The 19,272-nt window shown below is 34.5% G+C and overlaps 1 protein-coding gene across 1 annotated transcript in view; it reads right to left on the bottom strand.

The window, feature by feature from the left end:
* Positions 1 to 19,272, bottom strand: part of Cfap47 (cilia and flagella associated protein 47) — a 337,765-nt gene that overhangs the window by 281,720 nt on the left and 36,773 nt on the right. Inside the window, exons 9-13 of the mRNA XM_029561230.1 lie at positions 17,063 to 17,252; positions 16,053 to 16,269; positions 11,354 to 11,506; positions 9,728 to 9,920; positions 9,550 to 9,643 (exon numbers count right to left, since the gene is read on the bottom strand). Coding sequence (XP_029417090.1) covers positions 9,550 to 9,643; positions 9,728 to 9,920; positions 11,354 to 11,506; positions 16,053 to 16,269; positions 17,063 to 17,252 — 847 coding nt within the window. The remainder of the gene's footprint in view (positions 1 to 9,549; positions 9,644 to 9,727; positions 9,921 to 11,353; positions 11,507 to 16,052; positions 16,270 to 17,062; positions 17,253 to 19,272) is intronic.

The following is a 19,272-nucleotide window of genomic DNA, read 5'->3' as shown; positions in this document are numbered from 1 at the left end:
AACTGATTATGACTAGTAATAATCAGATACATACAGATTAGAGATGCATGTTTCAAGATCTAAGTGTTATTAGCAAAAACAATGAGTCATTCTGCAATGAGCAATATATTCTAAATAAAATGGATATCTTTTTTAAAGGTTAAAATGTCATTCAATTTTATGTTATGGGGGTTGGGGGTCAGTAGAAGAACTTTGACATTTCTGCAGCAATTGCTTATATTTTCTATTGGTGGCACAATTATAGATATGGGAAATACAGATAGGGTCTGTTGCATCCATCACTGAATAAAATGCTGATTTTCATTTTAAAAATAGTTTTAAAAAATAGAAACTTTTGTGCTATCTTCTTTGTCTCTATACAGTTCACAAAACTGGGGGTCAGTAGAAGAACTTTGACATTTCTGCAGCAATTGCTTATATTTTCTATTGGTGGCACAATTATAGATATGGGAAATACAGATAGGGTCTGTTGCATCCATCACTGAATAAAATGCTGATTTTCATTTTAAAAATAGTTTTAAAAAATAGAAACTTTTGTGCTATCTTCTTTGTCTCTATACAGTTCACAAAACATATAAAATATTGCAATTGTTTTAATATCTCTATCTAATGTAGCACATATATGTATGTTATATATATATATATATATACACACACACACACACACACACAAGTTTATAAAAGTTGTTCAGTTGGATATATTCTTTTTCTCTACCTCTTAGGGCATGTGCTGTTGTAGTTCACACTAGTGACCTTTGTTAATATATTAGCTAGTATAACTTAACTTAACAGGTAATCTCATATATTTTGCATTCCCATAAATTTTCTTCAAGCTTATTCTGGGAGCAATTTTATTCTAGGAGCAATTTTGAAACAGATGTTTCCTTTCAGGTTTTGTTTTAGGAAAGCTATATGGTAGTACAGGTGTGTTCTAAATAGTAATAATTATTTGCTCCCACTAGTAAAAGAACTTCCTGAGTACTGTGTTGAATGCCCATTGTACCATAAAGTTAACTTCTTTTCTGAATATATCAGAAGAGAACTAAAACTGTCCCTGAATTTATAGGCTCTTAATTATTTTACAGCCAATTTGCAATTATTTCTTTATGCCCTGGATTTGGATGGTTTCATAATATTTTTGAATGCACCACTATTTCTTAGAATAAATGTTGCAACTCCATTTTAATCCATGTTTAATACATGGTTAAATATGTGCCTATGTTTTAGAATGGATAAATCAAGCTAATTAGCATATGCATTATTTCACACATATATGCTTCATGTGTGTAAATATATATGCACATATGTATGTAATTGAAGTTGTTGAGAGATTTATGTGGAATGCTTTCCTTTCTAGTGCTTTGTCCTGAGAGGAGACTTAGTTTCCATGGTTCTCAGCCTTGTCTTTTCAAGGCAAGGATTCATTCAGTCTCTTCTAAATTTTTTCTCTGTGTAGTAAGTAGGGATAATCTACATAATGTATCCTCCCCCAGACACCTTTTTCTTTCATGATATTTAATCCCACATCATAAAATCCTTTGTTTATATTTTTCTTACCTTTTATATTTGGTGTTTCAGGCAGATGTGTTTGTTTGATCTCTGCTCCTCTAATCTGTGCAGAAATGGAAGTTTTCCTTGCCTTCTTAAAGTGAACTGAAATTAACCTTTGCAATATGGTAATAAATGTGTTATTATGAATATCATTTACTTTATCTCTGAAATGGTCTTTGTTCCTTTTCTGACCACTAGAGACCTCAGATTGAGTATCTCAAATCTTACATCAGATACAAGTATAGGATGGGACTGAGGACATTATTTCAAATCATGAGACTCAAACACCAACATAAATGTAGAAGGTTGAGGTGTGGCCCCAAAATTTTTTGCTGGTCTCAAGTACAAATAGAAACAGGCATAGGTCAAATAATAGGAAAAGACAATGAGAAGACACAAAGCATGGCTGAGTCACTTTACCCTCAGTCTCTGAACAAAGAGCTACTTATGGATGCTGATGGCCTCAACAAAAAGCATAGGATCTGGGGTGCTGGTGAGATGGCTCTGTGGTCAAAATATTTGCCATGTAAACATGAGGACTAAAGAGCAGATAACTAAAACCTACATACGAGCCAGGCAGCTGTAGAGGCTGCCTGTAATCCCAGCACTCTGGAGGAAGAATCAGTACATTCCCAGGCCAGCTTGGTTAACTATACTAGCAACTATTGGTGAGCACCAGGTTCACCTAGAGACCTTGCCTCAACAAATGAAGTGGAGAGCAATCAAGGATAACAAGTGTTGTCAACCTTAGGCTTGCACATGTACACCACACATATAAGTGGACCAACATACATGTGAATATACATGCATCCCACACAAGCATTTATGCACCATAATGGAAAAGCCAAGAAAAGGGTAGAATCTAGAATAGAAGGTCATGTGGTTTGAAAATAAAGAGCTCTTAAAAGTAGGACTCTTCTGCCTGCTTCAGTGATAAAATCCTTGTCATTGAATATAATTTCTCTTGTCCTTCTCAACTAAAATTCTGTTAAAGCTGTGATTCTCTATGCTACTATTTTTTAGTCCCTCTCAAAATAGAAGTGGAATTATATTTGATAAGTACAACAAATTTTACAAGGCTACTATTATCATCTGTTTTAAAAATATATTTACATCCATGTACTAACCAGGCCCGACTCTATTTAGTTTCCAAGATCAGATGGAATCAAGTCCATTCTGAATGGCCATACACAAAGCTCCACACCTGATAAAAATATAGACATAAAGAAACCGCGTTGTGCCTAGCCACAACTGATATGTGTACAATGCAACTCTTACACCTAAGGTGCACATACCATTGAGGAAGAGAGGGTGGAAAGATTATGACTCAGAGGAACAAGAATTCTGCTACTAGGCAATGCATTCTAGACATGATGGGGAAGAGGCACCCATGAAATCTCAACAGTATGGTAGTCTAAAAAGTCCTGCATACTAAAAACCCCATTTGACATTCCAATGTGGATGGGAGAAATTTCACCTCCAGATGAAGAGCAATAGGCAATTAATGGATGCTGAAGGAAAGAGAATCAGTTTTCTCTAGGGAGATTATCCAATCCCGTGTAGTCAGTCATAAACACATGTACACACAAGCACAACTAAAGAGACTTAATGAATTATATGTGTGTATGTATATACATGTACATGTAAAAGTATGTGTGTGTGTGTGTATAAAATTAATCAACGAAGAAGACAAGAAACAGAGAAAGTAGTGGGGACATGGGAGGAAGAAGGGAGAATGAGAGGAGCGGAAATGACGAAAATACAGTACTCATGTAGGAAATTCTAAAAAAAAATTGAAATGTTAAGATTATGCTTGCAGACTTTGCTTTTTATAAACTAAACTGTTGAAAAGACTCATGAAGTAACTATAAGAAATCTCTGAAATATACTAAATGTGGACTAACTAAAAAAACAATAGAATAAAATAAACAATGTAAATACAAGAGTAATAAATATAAAGAAATAAATTTATGAAATCTAAAAGAGAAAATCTAAAGAGAATATTAATGAAATTTAAATTTGGTTCTGTGAAATTAAAAGAAAAACTGATAAACTTCTGAGACAAAATATTGGAAAATATGATAACTTCCAACACCAAAAAAAAGAAATTTTATGTATCTAAAGACTCTGCTGACAGAGATACTGACAAGAAAATTCGGGAATGTCACAAATTTATGCAAATAAAAGTAGCAAAATGGAAGTGAATTCTACAAAATATACAAACTACCAAATGTCTCCTAATGGGACAGAATATTTGTGCATTCTTAAAACTATTCAAATAATAATATTTACAATCTATTATAACCTAAAAATGAAATTGAAATTTCTTTGCCTACATGGTCTTTCTGAAGAATTGTACCTAACATTTAAATAGAATATAGAGGAATATAGACTATATTCCTCTCTAGAAAATATCAAAGAGGAGTGAATATGGAAAATATTTCATGATGCAGAAGTTTCAGTTTTATTGCTCTGATAAAAATACACAAAGAAAGAGAAAAAAATTGACAAAGCCTAAGCAAGTGATGAAGGTCTGTTTAGGTTTGTTATGATATATAAAGGATGAAACAAAAATAACATACACATAATCTTAAAATATCTATGATCATAGCTTAGTCAAATAGTTTAAGGAACCCAAGCGTTATCCACATAGCACATGATAATTAGAAGTACCAGACTGGTGGAACTAATGTTATTGAATGTTTAACAGCCATATTTCGAGGCCTATACTAACGTGGTCAGAGGGACTTAAAGGACAGTTTTGCTCCTTGTCTTCCAAGGTTGACTAAGTTCCAGGGGACTATGGAACATCTCTCAAAATGTCCTGTAACTGTGGTGAGTCACCTGTCCTCTTGTTAAGGGAGGACATGGAGACCCCACCAGATGGACTTGAACCAGTGTCCAGTCTACAAAGAGGAGGGCCAACCTAGAGGAATCATCTCATTCATGCTTCCAAATGAAGCCAGACATGGTTGAGCAAGACCTTTGACTTATCTTCACATAGATGGAACTGGTAAAAGAAAGGAGACAGGAGCTCCTCCCAAGTCCATGTTACCTGAGGAAGAGAGCCTCAAATGACCTTAAGTGTAAAAATAAATTGATTTATTTGGGCCAACTGTACGATCTTAAACACCCAAAAGGAAATTATAACCAAAGAGTAAAGTCATCAGTATACTTCTTTAAGAGTTCAAGGGATTACACTTTCCAGAAATTAGGCTTAAGTCTATATAAAAAATTATTTAGACAGTTATTGCTCACTGATGATTTTCTTCCTAACTAGAAAGTACTTCTCAGCTGTAAGACTTCAAATCTTGCTCTCCAATACTGTACTGCCCACCTGTAGTTAAGGGAGGCAACCACCTATTGTTCTAAAATAATAGATAAATTTGTTTTCTCCCCCTATCTAGAAGCCTTTGAGAGGGAACTGACACTGATTCTAACCACTCTAGCAGCTATCAAAATACCTGAAAGCAAATCCTGAATCCATCCCTCTAGAGTCCAGCCTTGGAAGACAAAAGAAAAATGAGAAGGAACCCAATAGAGGGATGCTTTTGGAAGCCTTTGTCAAGAAAGTCCAATGGACTTATATGAACATTTGAAAATTGCCCTGTTCTGACTTTTTTTCTAGTTCTCAGGCTAGAACTTGTAATAGTAATTACTCTTGTCTTTACTTCTACTTCACATCTCCTAGCCATGATTTAAGGACTTTCTTTTCCCCTTACAGGTAAGAGTTATGCAAGTTGGGAGTCTTGTAGATAGACCCACTGAAGGGGTGCTCCAATTGCCTCACCCTGTGTCCCTTCCTGTTCAGCATGGAAGAAGCCAGAGCGGTCTGCGTCCCTATTCCCTATTGGCAATTTGGGTAACTTTTTCAGAAGATGGTGTCATAAGAATGGAGGTAGGAAATGGCTAGGCAGTTATGGTAAAAAGACCCCCAAAGAAAAGTAGCCAGTTTCTTGGCTAAAAGTCAAAATGTCCTTGGGCCTCTTAGCAACATACTCTGTTCCAAAGGACAAAAATGTCGGAAGTATTTGGGACCTTGTATCTAATCCTTAAAAAAAAAATAATGATTAAAAAATAATTTTTCAAAGCATAAAAATTTGCTCCTTAATAATTAGTAGATGTGAAAAACATTACCATTCAAATCTACCTGATGACTTTATATCTATGCTTAGATGCGAAGGAGCTCAGAAAGTAATTGACTGTGACTAGTAATAATCAGATATATAGAGATTAGATATGCATGTGCAAACATCTTAATGTCAATTGAATTAAAAATGAATTTTTCTGTATTAAACTGTGTATTTTAATAATGAAATGGAGATCTTTTTTAAATGTTAAAACCTCATTTAATTTTAAGTCTTATAGGGTTTACACTGAGTAAAATATTGTATAATTGTAATAATTCAGTTGTAAACCCAAAAATTTACAGCCAGTTTTGAAAGAGATGCATCTTAGCTCAGGAAATTGTTATTGAATATGTCAGTGCTGTTGTAATGAAATGCTTTTCCTAAGTATGTGGTTATTAAATAAATAATTAAAACAATAAAAAACAAAAAATATTTTAACATTCCCTCTTCAGAGGGGGCAATGTCAGAGTAGACAAAAGCCCCATAAAAATAAATAAATATATCAAAGAAGAAGAAATAGTATACGAAATTATCAGAAAAAAGTGATGGGAAGATATGGGAGGAGTTAGAGTGGAAGGAGCAGTAGTGGATTTGATCAAAGTACCTTATATGCATGTTGGAAGGTCTCAATAAATTGTTTATTTTTAAAAAAAGAAAATACCGAAACAAAATCAAGGGAGAAAGGGTTATTTGATTTACAATTCCAGGTTACATTCTATCATTATGGGAAGTCAAGGACACAGAAACGTAAAGCAGTTAGTCACATCAAAACCATAGTCAATATTAGAGATAATCGCATACATGTTCAGAGCTGAGCTTGCTTTTTCTACTCTTTTGAAGTCTAGAGCCCAAAGCAGGTAATGGTGCCACCCACTTTCAGGCTGGATCTTCCCACATTATTAAAGCAATCAAGAGAATGTCCCACAGATTTGAACAGAGACCAATTGGATTTAGAAACTCCCTCATTGAGATTGCCAGATGATTCTCGGCTGTGTCAAGTTGACTATTAAAACACCTCTTCAGAGGGGGGAATGTTGGAGGGGAGGGAGTGGGCATGGATTTGATCAAAACACCTTATGCACATGTATGAAATTCTCAATAAAGTTTTTCTAAAAATTAAAAAAAAATCACAACTTCCCAACTGCTGTAGTTTTATGAGGCCAAAACAAAGGAAACTAAATAATATAGGAAAATGCCATAATTCAGGTTAATATACTTTGCAAAAGCAGGAGAAACAACATATTATTATTTAATCTCTAGGAGAGGTAAAAGATAAGGAAGATGTTAGAGGAAAAATGTGAGTTGTAGAAGAGAAATATGGGGCTGGAGAGATGGCTCAACTGTTAAGAGCACTGGTTGCTCTTGCAGAGGACCCGGGTTCAATTCACAGCACCAACATGGTGGCTAACGACCATCCAACCATCCCTAACTCCAGTTCAAGGCATTCCAACACCCTCTTCTGACGTCAGTGGGCATTGCATGACACTGGTACATTTACACACATGAAGGCAATATACAAATACAGATAAAATTAAAATAATAAATAAATACAATTTTTAAAGAGAGAGAAATATGATAAGGAATCAACACAGAATGTATTTTCAGAGAAATCTAATTGTATGTTCTCTCCCAGTTAATATTTCAATATTTTGAGTTTTTTGTTTATTGGGTTTGACTTTATCCATTACTAAAATGTCAATAAATCCAGTTACATCAGAATTATTCATGTCATTTAAAGATTAAATGAGCCATGTTGGAAAATTGTTCAGTATAGTGTCTCCCACTAAGGCACATCAATAAATGGTCACTTAAAATGGAAAATGACAATATATAAACAGATGAAGTCAAGAGTATTTTTGTACAACATTCAAAATAACTTGAAATCCTATATTTAATCCTAATTGATTCAATTAATCTCTAACTCTTCTACTGTGTATTTTTACAATTAGTTTAATTTGGAAAAATAATTATGGAGTCACTTGATTTTCTGAAACTGCCATTTCCTTTGGTTGTGCTAGAACATGTTGAAAAACACCGACAGTGTATAAAAAAAAAGAGTGACTCAATCAGTTAATAAACAACAGCCATTTTCTAAATGACACAAAATTCTCACTGCTAGAATAGCTGGCCTAGCAAATGCTAAAACTCTTTGTCCCTAGAGTGACACTATGAAGATTCTCAGGACACCAATTAAAGAATAGTACTGAGGAGCTGGAGTGATGGCTCAGCCATTAAGAGCACTTGCTGCTCTTGCACAGTACCTGGGTGTGATTCCCAGTATCCACATGGCAGATAACAAGCATTTGTAACTCTGGTTCCAGGGGATCTGATGCCCTCTTCTGGCCTCCACAGGCATTGCATGACGTGGATGCACTTACATACATGCAGGCAAAACACTCATACACATAAAATAAAAATAAATCATTTTTTTGAAAAAATAAAGATACTTGATATAAAAGCTGTAGAAGAGAAAATGAACATAGTTTTCTAACTTGGCTTCTTTTGAATTGGTATAGATCTACTTATCTGTTCAATCAGTGACTAATTTGTGAAGACAAGAATATTTTCCATTTGGTAGTGAAGAGTAAATTCTTATAACTTTGAAGTCCAACTGCTTTCACATTTCTGGCACAAAACAGTGAGTAAATAATGCTTGACCTGAACTGAACTCTACACACAATCCCAATTAGGCAATGAAATAATTAAAAATATCAAACTGAAACATTAGAAAAAATATCTGGACTGTATAAACAGTTTTCACAATCTAATAATGAGAGCACATAATGAAATTCAAAATTAAATAAAGGAATTGAAATTTTTTTCTGTTAATTAATGATTTAAATAGAATTTCTGGTGTTGGAGACACGGCTCAGTGGTTAAGAGCACTGATTGCCCTTGCAGAGGGCCTGGGTTCAGTTCCCTGCATTCACATGACAGTTCACCACCATCTGTAACTTCAGTTCCATGGGAATCTGATGCCCTCTTCTGACCTCCATGGGAAATTCATAACATGGATGCAGTTACATTCAGACAATACATTCATCCCATAAAATAAGAATAATAAATAAATATTTAAATAGAAATTTGTATAGGTAAGCACATGAAAATATTTCATCATAATCTCTGTGAAAATAAAATACACAATGTTTAACATCTCACACCCACAAAAATGGTTATAATCAAAGTGACAGAAAATACAGTGTCGGCGAGAATGTGAATAAATTGAAATCATTGCACATTATTAATAACACTGTAAATTGATGTACTCACTTTTAAAAACATTATGGAATTTTCTAAAAGATATAAATAAATTTGCCATAAAACCTAGGAATTCTACTCTCAAAAATCTAACCAGAAGAAATGAGTAGATATGTTCATGCAAGGAATTTTATGTGAATATTTACAACATCATAATTTATAATAGCTTCAATTTCCAGCAACTGGTGAATGAATAAACACTATGTGTTATGATCATAAATAGGATGTTAAATTAAGATATAAAAGGAACCTGATTTTGGCAAGTATTATCATATGGATGGGCCTCAAAAACATTATGGTGAGTAAAAAGAACAGATGTGATAAATTATATACTGTATGGTTCCATTTAGATGAAATTCTCAGAATAGGCAACTCTATTGAGATAGTGAATTAATAATTATTTGGGGTTGAAGGTAGAAATAGGGAGTGAATGCACACAGACAACAGCATGATGGTAGCATTCTAAACCTGAATTGGAGTGGTAGGTACATAAGTGTAGATTTACTACCATTCATTTACTTATATACTTAAACTACTGAGTTTCATGGAATATAAATTATCTTTAACAGATACATTAAATACAAAACTACAGACTTCTGTATATTCTTACCAACTATTACTTGATGAATTTGCTTTGGAGTCAAAATTATGCTGCAGTCATGTTTTTCATGGTGAGTGGTTGGCTTCGATTTAAGTTTGATGATCTGTTTTTCCAAAATTAATCATTATTAATAACAGCCATTTTTAGAACTCTCATGATATAACAAAAATTAAAGTATTGCACATGCCTTTCTCTGGAGTGATTCTGCCTCCTTAGATTTGATTTGCTTTGTAGTTAGTAATCTTTTAGCTTCGGACAAACACTCCTTCGAAGATGAAGGCACCTCTTCTTCTACTTCTGATTGTGCCAGGAATGGTGACCTCATACCAGATCCTGGCTCCATGCCTATGTCTGCATCACAATGTGGAATCTTGCGGTTCCTATAGAAATTACAAGAACAATAAGCCATTGAGACAAAGCTGTTTATGAAATACAGTAATAAGTATAAATATTCCCCATGAGCAATGCTACTGAAGCCTTATTCGTATCTACTTAAGTTAGTACTCTAATGTACAGCAAGTTTTCCTTCACTGAATGGTCTCTTCTTTTCTTAAATACCTCACAGCTAATGTTATAGCCACACTTATTTCTTTGTCACACTCAAGAATGGTCTACAGTCACTGAGTGGTTTGGAGTTAAAAGTTTTTAGCTCAAGGTTGGGACAACAATTTGATATCATTTATGATCAAAAGCTTCTGGCCATCTGGCTGTGGAAAAACTTTTTTGAACTGCATCCCTCCTTCCTTGTTCTATTTTTACTCCTCCATCCTCTATGGGTTTATCCTGAGAATACTCTTGTCATGAAATACATGCACTAGAATCCCTGTAAAGTAGTTGAATGTTTTGCTCCTAATATATATTAAAATGCTTCTAAAGTACCTCAATTATGAAAAACAATCTAAAGGCTAAAGAAAACAATCTGATATTTACATGCAGAAGATTTAAATTTGAACCATAACAATCTATACAAATATCAGCATACAATTGATTAAGGATTTAAAATAAGACCTGAAACTATGAAACTATTAGACAAACACATAGACAAAAACACTGTTATAATCAATGACTTTTTTTGAATAACAGCCAAAGCACAGAAGCTACTGCAAAGCAATCAAAAGTGAAAATATGCAAACTATTTATCTGAAAAATGATTTATCTAGAATATACCTGCATATACGTGAATATATATAACTAAACAAAAGCTTAATAGCAGCATCCCAATAATCTAATTAAAGTGAACAAATGAGATGAATGAGTATTTCTCAAAGAAATTTGAATAGCCAACAAATGTATGTTATAAATGTTCTATCTCTTTAGCCGTCAGAAACAATAATCAAAATGACATTGACATATCTCATGTCATTTCGAGTGGTTATTATTTAAAAGACAAAATAATAACAAATGCTGAAAATAATGTGGAGAAAAGCAAATTCAAGTGCTTTGTTGTTGGCAATGTACAGCCACCATGGAGACAGTGTGGAAGAACTCTGGCATCCGAAAACAAAGATGATATATATTGATATAATATATTGATACATATATTAAGGAAACCTTTGATCCTGACTTGATCCAAAGACAGTGTATATATGTCCTGTAATATCCCACAGTACATCAAAACTATGCTCAGTTATTACATTGATCAAAAGTTACAAAAATTTTGAAGATGACAATGTTATATTCTCTGATTTTATCATTATACATTGTACATATGTATCAAATTGTTAACCTGCATATCATAAAACTGTGCAATTCAAGTAACTATTTTAAGAAAAATGAATCTTGTCTTTAGGCACGTTGAGGAACTAATCTTTACCTCTGTGCTTCTTTCTGTAGGCGCAAACTTCGTAAATGTTTAATGTACTCTGAGTAGTACTCTTGATGAACTCTTTTTTCCAGTCTTTCTAATTCATTATATTGAAAATCAGGATCAATATAGTTGTATCTTGGAATCTTTGTAAAAATTGTTCTACAAGATGAGCAACTCATGTTAAAATACATACACGTGTATACACACACACACACACACACAAACTCATTCATCTGTTCAATCAATAAATGTGGAGTGACTAATAATCAACTTCAACGTCAAGTGACTGGTGAGCAGGACAGACTCTAATCGTTTTCTGCATACCATATTATATGCAAAGACACTGCAGTCAAACTTCACTGAGGCCTAATTTTTCCCCTTAGCAAAAATAAGAAAATAAAATTCTTCTTAAGGCTATTGGGATATAAGGCTATAACTAGCATAAACCCTTCTTCAGGAAGTTATTGAAGTAAGCAACTTAGAAGGTTCTAGATTGAAGATCAGACTTCAAGAAATTACATCTGAAACTGATCAGTGTTTCCTGGAAAAATTATTGCTTTTAGTTCATTACAAACAAAATTTGAAAAAAAATAGAAAACAGTGAATCATTTTGTTATAGAACTAATAGATTACTACATTTTAGCTGCCTCTGTCCTTGTCATAGAAACAAGGCTACATCCCCCTGCTTCTCTCTCTGTATAGGACAAAGAGCTGATAAGAAACATGCTGTGCTGTACCTAGCAGCCTCCCTCATTCAGCTGCAAAGTTTCATGTCAGCTTCTTTCTAGAAACCTACTGTTCTAACACCTGCTTCCTCAAACTGTAGGGCTCATGAGATATCTATCAGCAATAAATTGATACAAAGAAACCAATTCATAAGAAGCCTGAATATTAATTTATGTGATATGTTTACTCAATTGGCTTCATGTTTTCCTTTTTAACAAATTCATATTCCTAATCATCGAAAGACGACAATTTTTCATACCTTCTGACCCTCATCTCCCTCAATCTTTCACAAATTTCATCAAGCAGTAACAGTCTCCTTGCAATAATTCATATACGTGCATGGAAGTAAAAATTCATCAAAGATTGTTTTGAGTTCTTGTTTTCCACAAGTCCTCAATGTTTGTATGACATGAATGTTAAATGAGTTTAAGTTTTAACAGAGTAATATAGAAAGAGGGAAAATTTTTAGCTGCTCAAAAGACAGTTCTTTAAATTTTTACTTAGAACCTGAAAATAATTCCTATATGTAAAATCCTAAGATAAACAAAAAGTTGAAAAGAAACTCCATGGCAAGATATAAAATCCCTGACAATCAGACAGGGCCCTCTGATAAGTAACAAAGATGGCAAACTTCTCACTTCTTCACTTGATACAAAGACCTGAAGGTTTTTTACCTCCAGTCATCAGGGCCCCTCCTCCAGCTGACAGGTCCCAACCAGTTTAGCCAAGGTCTGCCCTGGCTGTTTCTTATCTTGGAACTGTGGCCTATCAGCTCTCACATAGTTAAATTGGTCTAATCCAAAATGAAGGGAGGATGGTACCAGCCCTATACCACTGTGAAGGAAAAAGTTGCCTGAAAATCGTGCATATTGGACTGAATTTCCTGAAAGGCTAAACAGCTGATCCTGGGGAGTTTCAAATGTTACAAGTCAGGAGCCTAATTACCACTTATCTCAGGCTACCTTTAGCCCCTAAATAGCCATTTATTTGCCCATCTCTATTTCTGACCTAACATCCCCAGACTATAAGATAAAAACCTTTCGGAATGTATTAACTAGGTCCCACCAATTCAAAGTTACAAATGTCATAAGATATCATCTGAGACCTATAGCAGAACCCCTCCAGTCCTGTCGCTCACCCCGACCTGTCTACTGAATTTATCCACCAATGTATTTGAAGTCTTGATTTATGACTTTGCTTCGTACTTTTACCTTAAACACGTAATGAAACCGTTACCACGCTGGAACATGGAATTTGAGGTAACTTGAATCTATGTTCCTGGGTCATGTTACCATGGTCACTCACATTTGACTCCAGAAAAAAAAATCTTTTATCCCCTTTATGATGAAAGTTGTGCTTTTCGTGGACACCACCAAGGATGCTTAAAACACCAGGATCCCCTAGGGGCTTTAGATTTTTCTGTTTGCAAATCCCCTCCCCATTTATGGAGAGCTGTTCTCTCTGTGTGAGAATGTGTATGTGTTTGTGCCACTTTACTTTTAATGGTTTGTTCGTTGCTGTGTCTGTACTTCCTGCCTTTTAACTCTTTGACTGAGAAATCAAACCTGATCAAGACCCCTAGACTGTAACAACTGGAAACAGTAAAGGAGTAAATAAGGTAAGTGACAAATGATATTAATAGATTCGAATCCTATCAGATCCTTAAACAATAAGCATCTAGAATTATCTCTGTAGCTTGAAGTACTATTTTTTTCGATGTGCAGTGTACAGGGGAAAAATTAATATGTAAATTAATTGGTTTTCTGATTTATTTATTCAGAAGAGCATAGTGAAGGTAAGTGCTGTATGTGGTACAGCTATTTTCTGCCATGCATAGCATGATCTTCCCATAACCATTTTTGAGTCGAAATTACCTTGTCCTGGTAGCCATGGTAACTAATTGAGCAGTGATAACTAGATCTATACAGTGATAGCTAGATTTATAGTCATAGTAATAATGTGTTGACCCTCTCTAGTAGAAAGAATAAGGGAGGGACCAAGAAATGCTTCCTTAAGATCATAGCCTTTACACACCCCTGTCTTCCTCCAGCTATAGGTGATCTTGGGAATTGCTAGTGAAGACTAATGAAAGGGGGACTCAGTGATGTACCTTCCATTTTGTCAGTCATCCATAATGGAGGGAAGATAATGGTGATGTAGCTGTTTGGGGATTATCTGCACTCTTAAAATTAAACCCTCACCTGCACTCTATAAATAAGTCTAAAAACTCATTGATTAAAAACTTAAGACTTAGGTGGAATCATTTTATCTGTTGCCCTATCCAATATACATAGATACTTGTTCAAGTCTCCCCAGGAAAAGTGAACAAAACAGTTAGGTCTGTACCTGATAATTTCTTAAGCACAAGGACACTGCTATGAAGAAAATATCTTATTGTCTTCCAAAATGTTATAAGGGAAAAATACACAAGAGTAAAACAGCAATTGTAATTACTAGCCAGAAAATGAATACAGTGGAATAATTTTCTATCCTTGATTTTTTTAACTTAATTGATAACCAGAAAGTAACTAGACTAAAATTTTCTATTATTGTGAAAAAAGTTTTCATTGAGAGAAATAAATATGGCTATAGAATAAATTGGAACTATTAAGTTTAATTGCTTTTCTTTAATTTTGGCAAATGTTATGATCTAATTCACAGAGACTTAGAATCAAGCTGTTAAAATTAAATTAAAACATTCTAACTCTAGTTAACCATGACAGATTATGAAAGAGATGAAAAGGTTTCCAGAAGCCATCAATTCAGGGAATAGAGGGGATGAAATGAACCAGAAAGAAACAATTACTTTTTTATAATATATAATTATTTTAAATGTTATCAGAGTGGTTTTGATAGCTTTGTGACTTATAGTACTGGTCAAATAAAATAAAAAGAAAAAAGCAGATATAGGTTGAATGTATAGATTAAAAATACTAAGACAGTCAGAAGACTATCACAGAATTTTTCCATTGTAGATAGTAAAAATGTGGGCTAAAAAATAAATGCTACTGTAAGAAAGTAGATGTAAAATTAAGTGATCAAAATAACTCCACTAAGGTCAAGAGAAAGTGGAGAAAAAAGAGGCTCAATACTAAGTTTACATGGCCTCTTAACAGCATACATGTTGGCAGAAGATAAGTCTTTTTTAGTGTCAAATATATTAAAAATCTTTCTGGGATCAGGGCAGGCCCAGAAAACCATGTTAATAGGAGGAGTTGGTCACTTCAAATTTACCATTGGAAATGTAGCAATTTCTTTGAAGATTTGATAAAATTAAATTGAAATTTAAAGATTTGTTTTATGTATTTTATTATTTCACTTATATGTATGTACATGCACCACCTGTGAGTCAGTTGCCCACGGAGGCCAGAAGAGGGTGTCAGATTGCTAGAAATGGAGTTACAGATGGTTCGTAGCCAAGAGCAGGAGCTGGAAACTGAATCTGGGTCCCTTGCAAGCACAGCAAGTGCCTTTCACCACTGAGCAATCTCTCCAGTCCTTAAAGTTTAAACACTCCTCATTAACCTAACTAAGAAATTTTGGACCAATTGGGAGAAAGTTAGTGGAAATGCGTCTATGACGGGCTAAAACAAGGATGACAATAAGTACAATAATTGGTTTCCCACAGTTTGCTTTAGTCAAATAAATTCAAGCTCACAACCATAGTGGATAAATTTGAATAGTCTGAGGTCTTAGTCCACTTCCAATAGTGATTATTTCTATCACTTATCTACACATATCAGTAATATATTTTAAAAATCATTTTGTGTATAATTGGCTTTCTCACAAGTGCATAACAGAGTTGATAAAAAGATAAGAGAAATTCAGTGTCATTCAACACCTATTGTATTCCATATAATAAAAGGTGAAGACAAAATTTCATTTTTCTTATTATTCTATGTTTCTTTTTTAACATTGGGATCTTGACAGACCTCTGAAATATGTCTTTCAATTTTTAAATTTTTCATATTAATGTTACCTGAAATTTTCTTGATGCTCTCCACACCTGATGCTTGCAGCACGGTCATTAGGAAAGGCTATCCGTGCATCCTTCATTGACTCATCGTTTGAGCGATGATTATGAAGACTTGTCATGGCTGACTGGAGCATTGCTGCCACAGGTGGAAGATCCTCCTTTTTTGCTGAATCTTTGATCACGAATTGTTTTGTGGGATTAGTAATCAAGGGGCATATACCTTTCATAGAATTGAATAATAGGTTTATATTTAATACTTTGAATGGTGCGTTTCCAAAACCTAGCCATGAATTAATTAATACACTAAGTTTTAACTTAAATGTTAAATTCTCAAACACATTGAGAAGCTACAAATGACTTGATACTAACATGGGCCTCCACAAATCAATTTGGCAAAATAGCACTTAAATAATAATAAAAGCTGTATAAAAGTGAACATGATAATTTCAAAGATTTAAGTTGATTCATATGAAAATGAAAACTCAAGTTACAAAAAACTGTATACCAGTGATTTCACATGGTTCAGTTTATAAAAGATTATATATGATTGGATGAAACTGTAGCAACAAGAAAATTTGGAGATAGTCAAAACTGTACTAAACTGTAGCAAAAAATATAAAAAGAATACAACATAGCAACCGTTAAAAGTATTTGAAAATCTGTATCATTCACTAATCCAAAAGTGTGATCCTCTAAATAGCAACAGTGTCTACTAGGAACATGAAAGAAATGCAAATCTTCAGTACCAACACATATCTACATAATAATGCTCGAATATAAGCCAGTGATATGTATTTGAACAGAACTCCCGGATGACTTTGATGTATGCTAAATAGTGAAGACCACTGTATTTATCAGATAGATGATAGATAAACAGACAGACAGACAGGCACATGATTGATAGATAGACAAATAGATGATAGATAGATAGATAGATAGATAGATAGATAGATAGAGATAATCTTGCATTAACGACTACATCAGAACTGTAGAGAATTCATAAAATAGCATACCAGGATTAATTTTCATCTCAACTTTCTTAGTGTAAGCTTTGCAAGTGCTGTGGAATTCTAGATGTATGTAATGAAAAGGTTTCATCGACAAAGACTGTAAAGATTCGTCTACCACTGGGCCAATAATCTCTATCACCTGCTTCACGTTAAATACGCCAATTTGATGTGGAGTAAACGAGCATATCACATTCTAAAAAAAGAAAGAAACGAGCAAAAGTCATCAGTATTCTATTGACAGGAGGAAAAAGCAATTCTTAAAACATAGGTTATCTGAATTTCAAGTAATACAATTTCACCATGGGGGTATATAAGCACATTTAAGCAACAGCAATGACAAATATCTATGACACTCATATAGGAAATGTAAGAAAATTAAGAAGCATAGTACTATGGTACCTTGAAAGTGTAGATTAAGAATCTATAACTCCACTTTCTGACAAAAATATATGACAAAAATCTTTCAAAATCAACTTTTCCAGATACTTAAAAATTATGTAAACCTTTACAAAAATTCAAACTAAAATACTGCTGAATCTCTGAAAGCTAAGAAAGATCTTTCTGGTATTTTACTTCCTATAGTGCCATTCTCCTACACTCAATTTTGTGTTCTTGAAAAATAACAGCCTTGAAACTCTGGTAGCTGTGGCAACCATTAGCCTTAGCAACCAGTGAGGAGAGAAACATGTTTAGGAAACTCCAGAGGTCTCAGCTCCAAAGAATTATAGTATGGATTCTGCTTGGCAACTGGCTGAAGAGCATTTAGGAATATATTTTTATTTGATATGATTCAGAGTATGCTCTGTAAGAACAATCTTGTTCCCACAAGAGGAGGCAATTATTGACTATCACAAGATCTTGAGGTAGCGTATCTTTTAAAGTCGAAAAGAAGCTATCAGAAAACCAACAGCTACATTTGTAAAGTATTCATAGGGTGTGTGAAAGCTCTCACATGCCATACGTATATACATGATGATGTATATACCCAAGAAAGACTTGAGAAAACTTTATTCCCTCACCTCTGACTAACTTTAACTCCCCCTAATAAAGAATAATTTAAAACAAAGAAATTTATAAACTACTTGCTAGAACAATGAAAACATACCTCAATAGACTTACAAAGAGTTGGTAGAATACTTGTTAAAAATAATAATAAATATAATAATAAAAGAAAATGGTCTAGGAAAGGAAGATGAGACTTCAGGAATTGGTTGCCCTGGGCCTCAAGATCATGATAAGGCTCCAAGATGGAAGAAAGAGCATGTACACATAAGATGGTGTTATATATGGTAGAAAAAAATGTGGCAAGGGCCTTAAAGAGAATGAGAGGCTTCCCTTTAAAACCTGGAGACTACTTCATTAAGCGTGAAGAGAGAACAAGTACAGGGTGAGAAAGAAAGATGAGAGAGAGGGAGAAGGAGGGAGGGAGGAAGAGAGAGGCAGTGGGGGAGAGAGCTCCAAGATGGAAGAAAGAGCATGTACACATAAGATGGTGTTATATATGGTAGAAAAAAATGTGGCAAGGGCCTTAAAGAGAATGAGAGGCTTCCCTTTAAAACCTGGAGACTACTTCATTAAGCGTGAAGAGAGAACAAGTACAGGGTGAGAAAGAAAGATGAGAGAGAGGGAGAAGGAGGGAGGGAGGAAGAGAGAGGCAGTGGGGGAGAGAGAGAGAGAGAAAGAAAGAAAGAGAGAGAGAGAAAGAAAGAAAGAAAGTTAGGTACTGGAGAGATGGCTCAGTGGTAAAGAGCACTGACTGCTCTTGCAGAGGACCTGGATTCGATTCCCAGCACCCATGTGGTGGCTAACAACAGTCCATAACTCCAGTGTCGGGGGATCTGACACCCTCTTCTGGCCTCTGCAGGCAATGCATCAAGTGATACACTTACATGCGGGCAAAACACTCATACACATAAAATAAAACAAAAATTTTTAGTTAAAAAAATTCAAAGTGTTTAGAACCTCATGCAGTATGCACTGGAGGAGGCATTATTACTGCTGCTGTTGCTTATGACAAGTAGAATACCTGCCTGTAGCTCCAAGACCTGATTACAGCTGCTACAGGATTCCAATCCCACTTCAGGAAGTCTCCTTCACAGGCTGACAATGAATACAAAGACCTGTTCTCTCTGATGCTGTAAGAACCGACAGCTATCTGACTTAACACAGCTGTAAAGATGACAGCTATCAGAAAGAACATTTGCTAAATTCTC

The sequence above is a fragment of the Nannospalax galili genome, unplaced genomic scaffold (assembly GCF_000622305.1).
Source record: "Nannospalax galili isolate Female #2095 unplaced genomic scaffold, S.galili_v1.0 scaffold1733, whole genome shotgun sequence".
Taxonomy (NCBI): Eukaryota; Metazoa; Chordata; class Mammalia; order Rodentia; family Spalacidae; genus Nannospalax; species Nannospalax galili.
The sequence above is the reverse complement of the archived record's forward strand: the minus strand, read 5'-3'. Positions and strand labels throughout refer to the sequence as shown.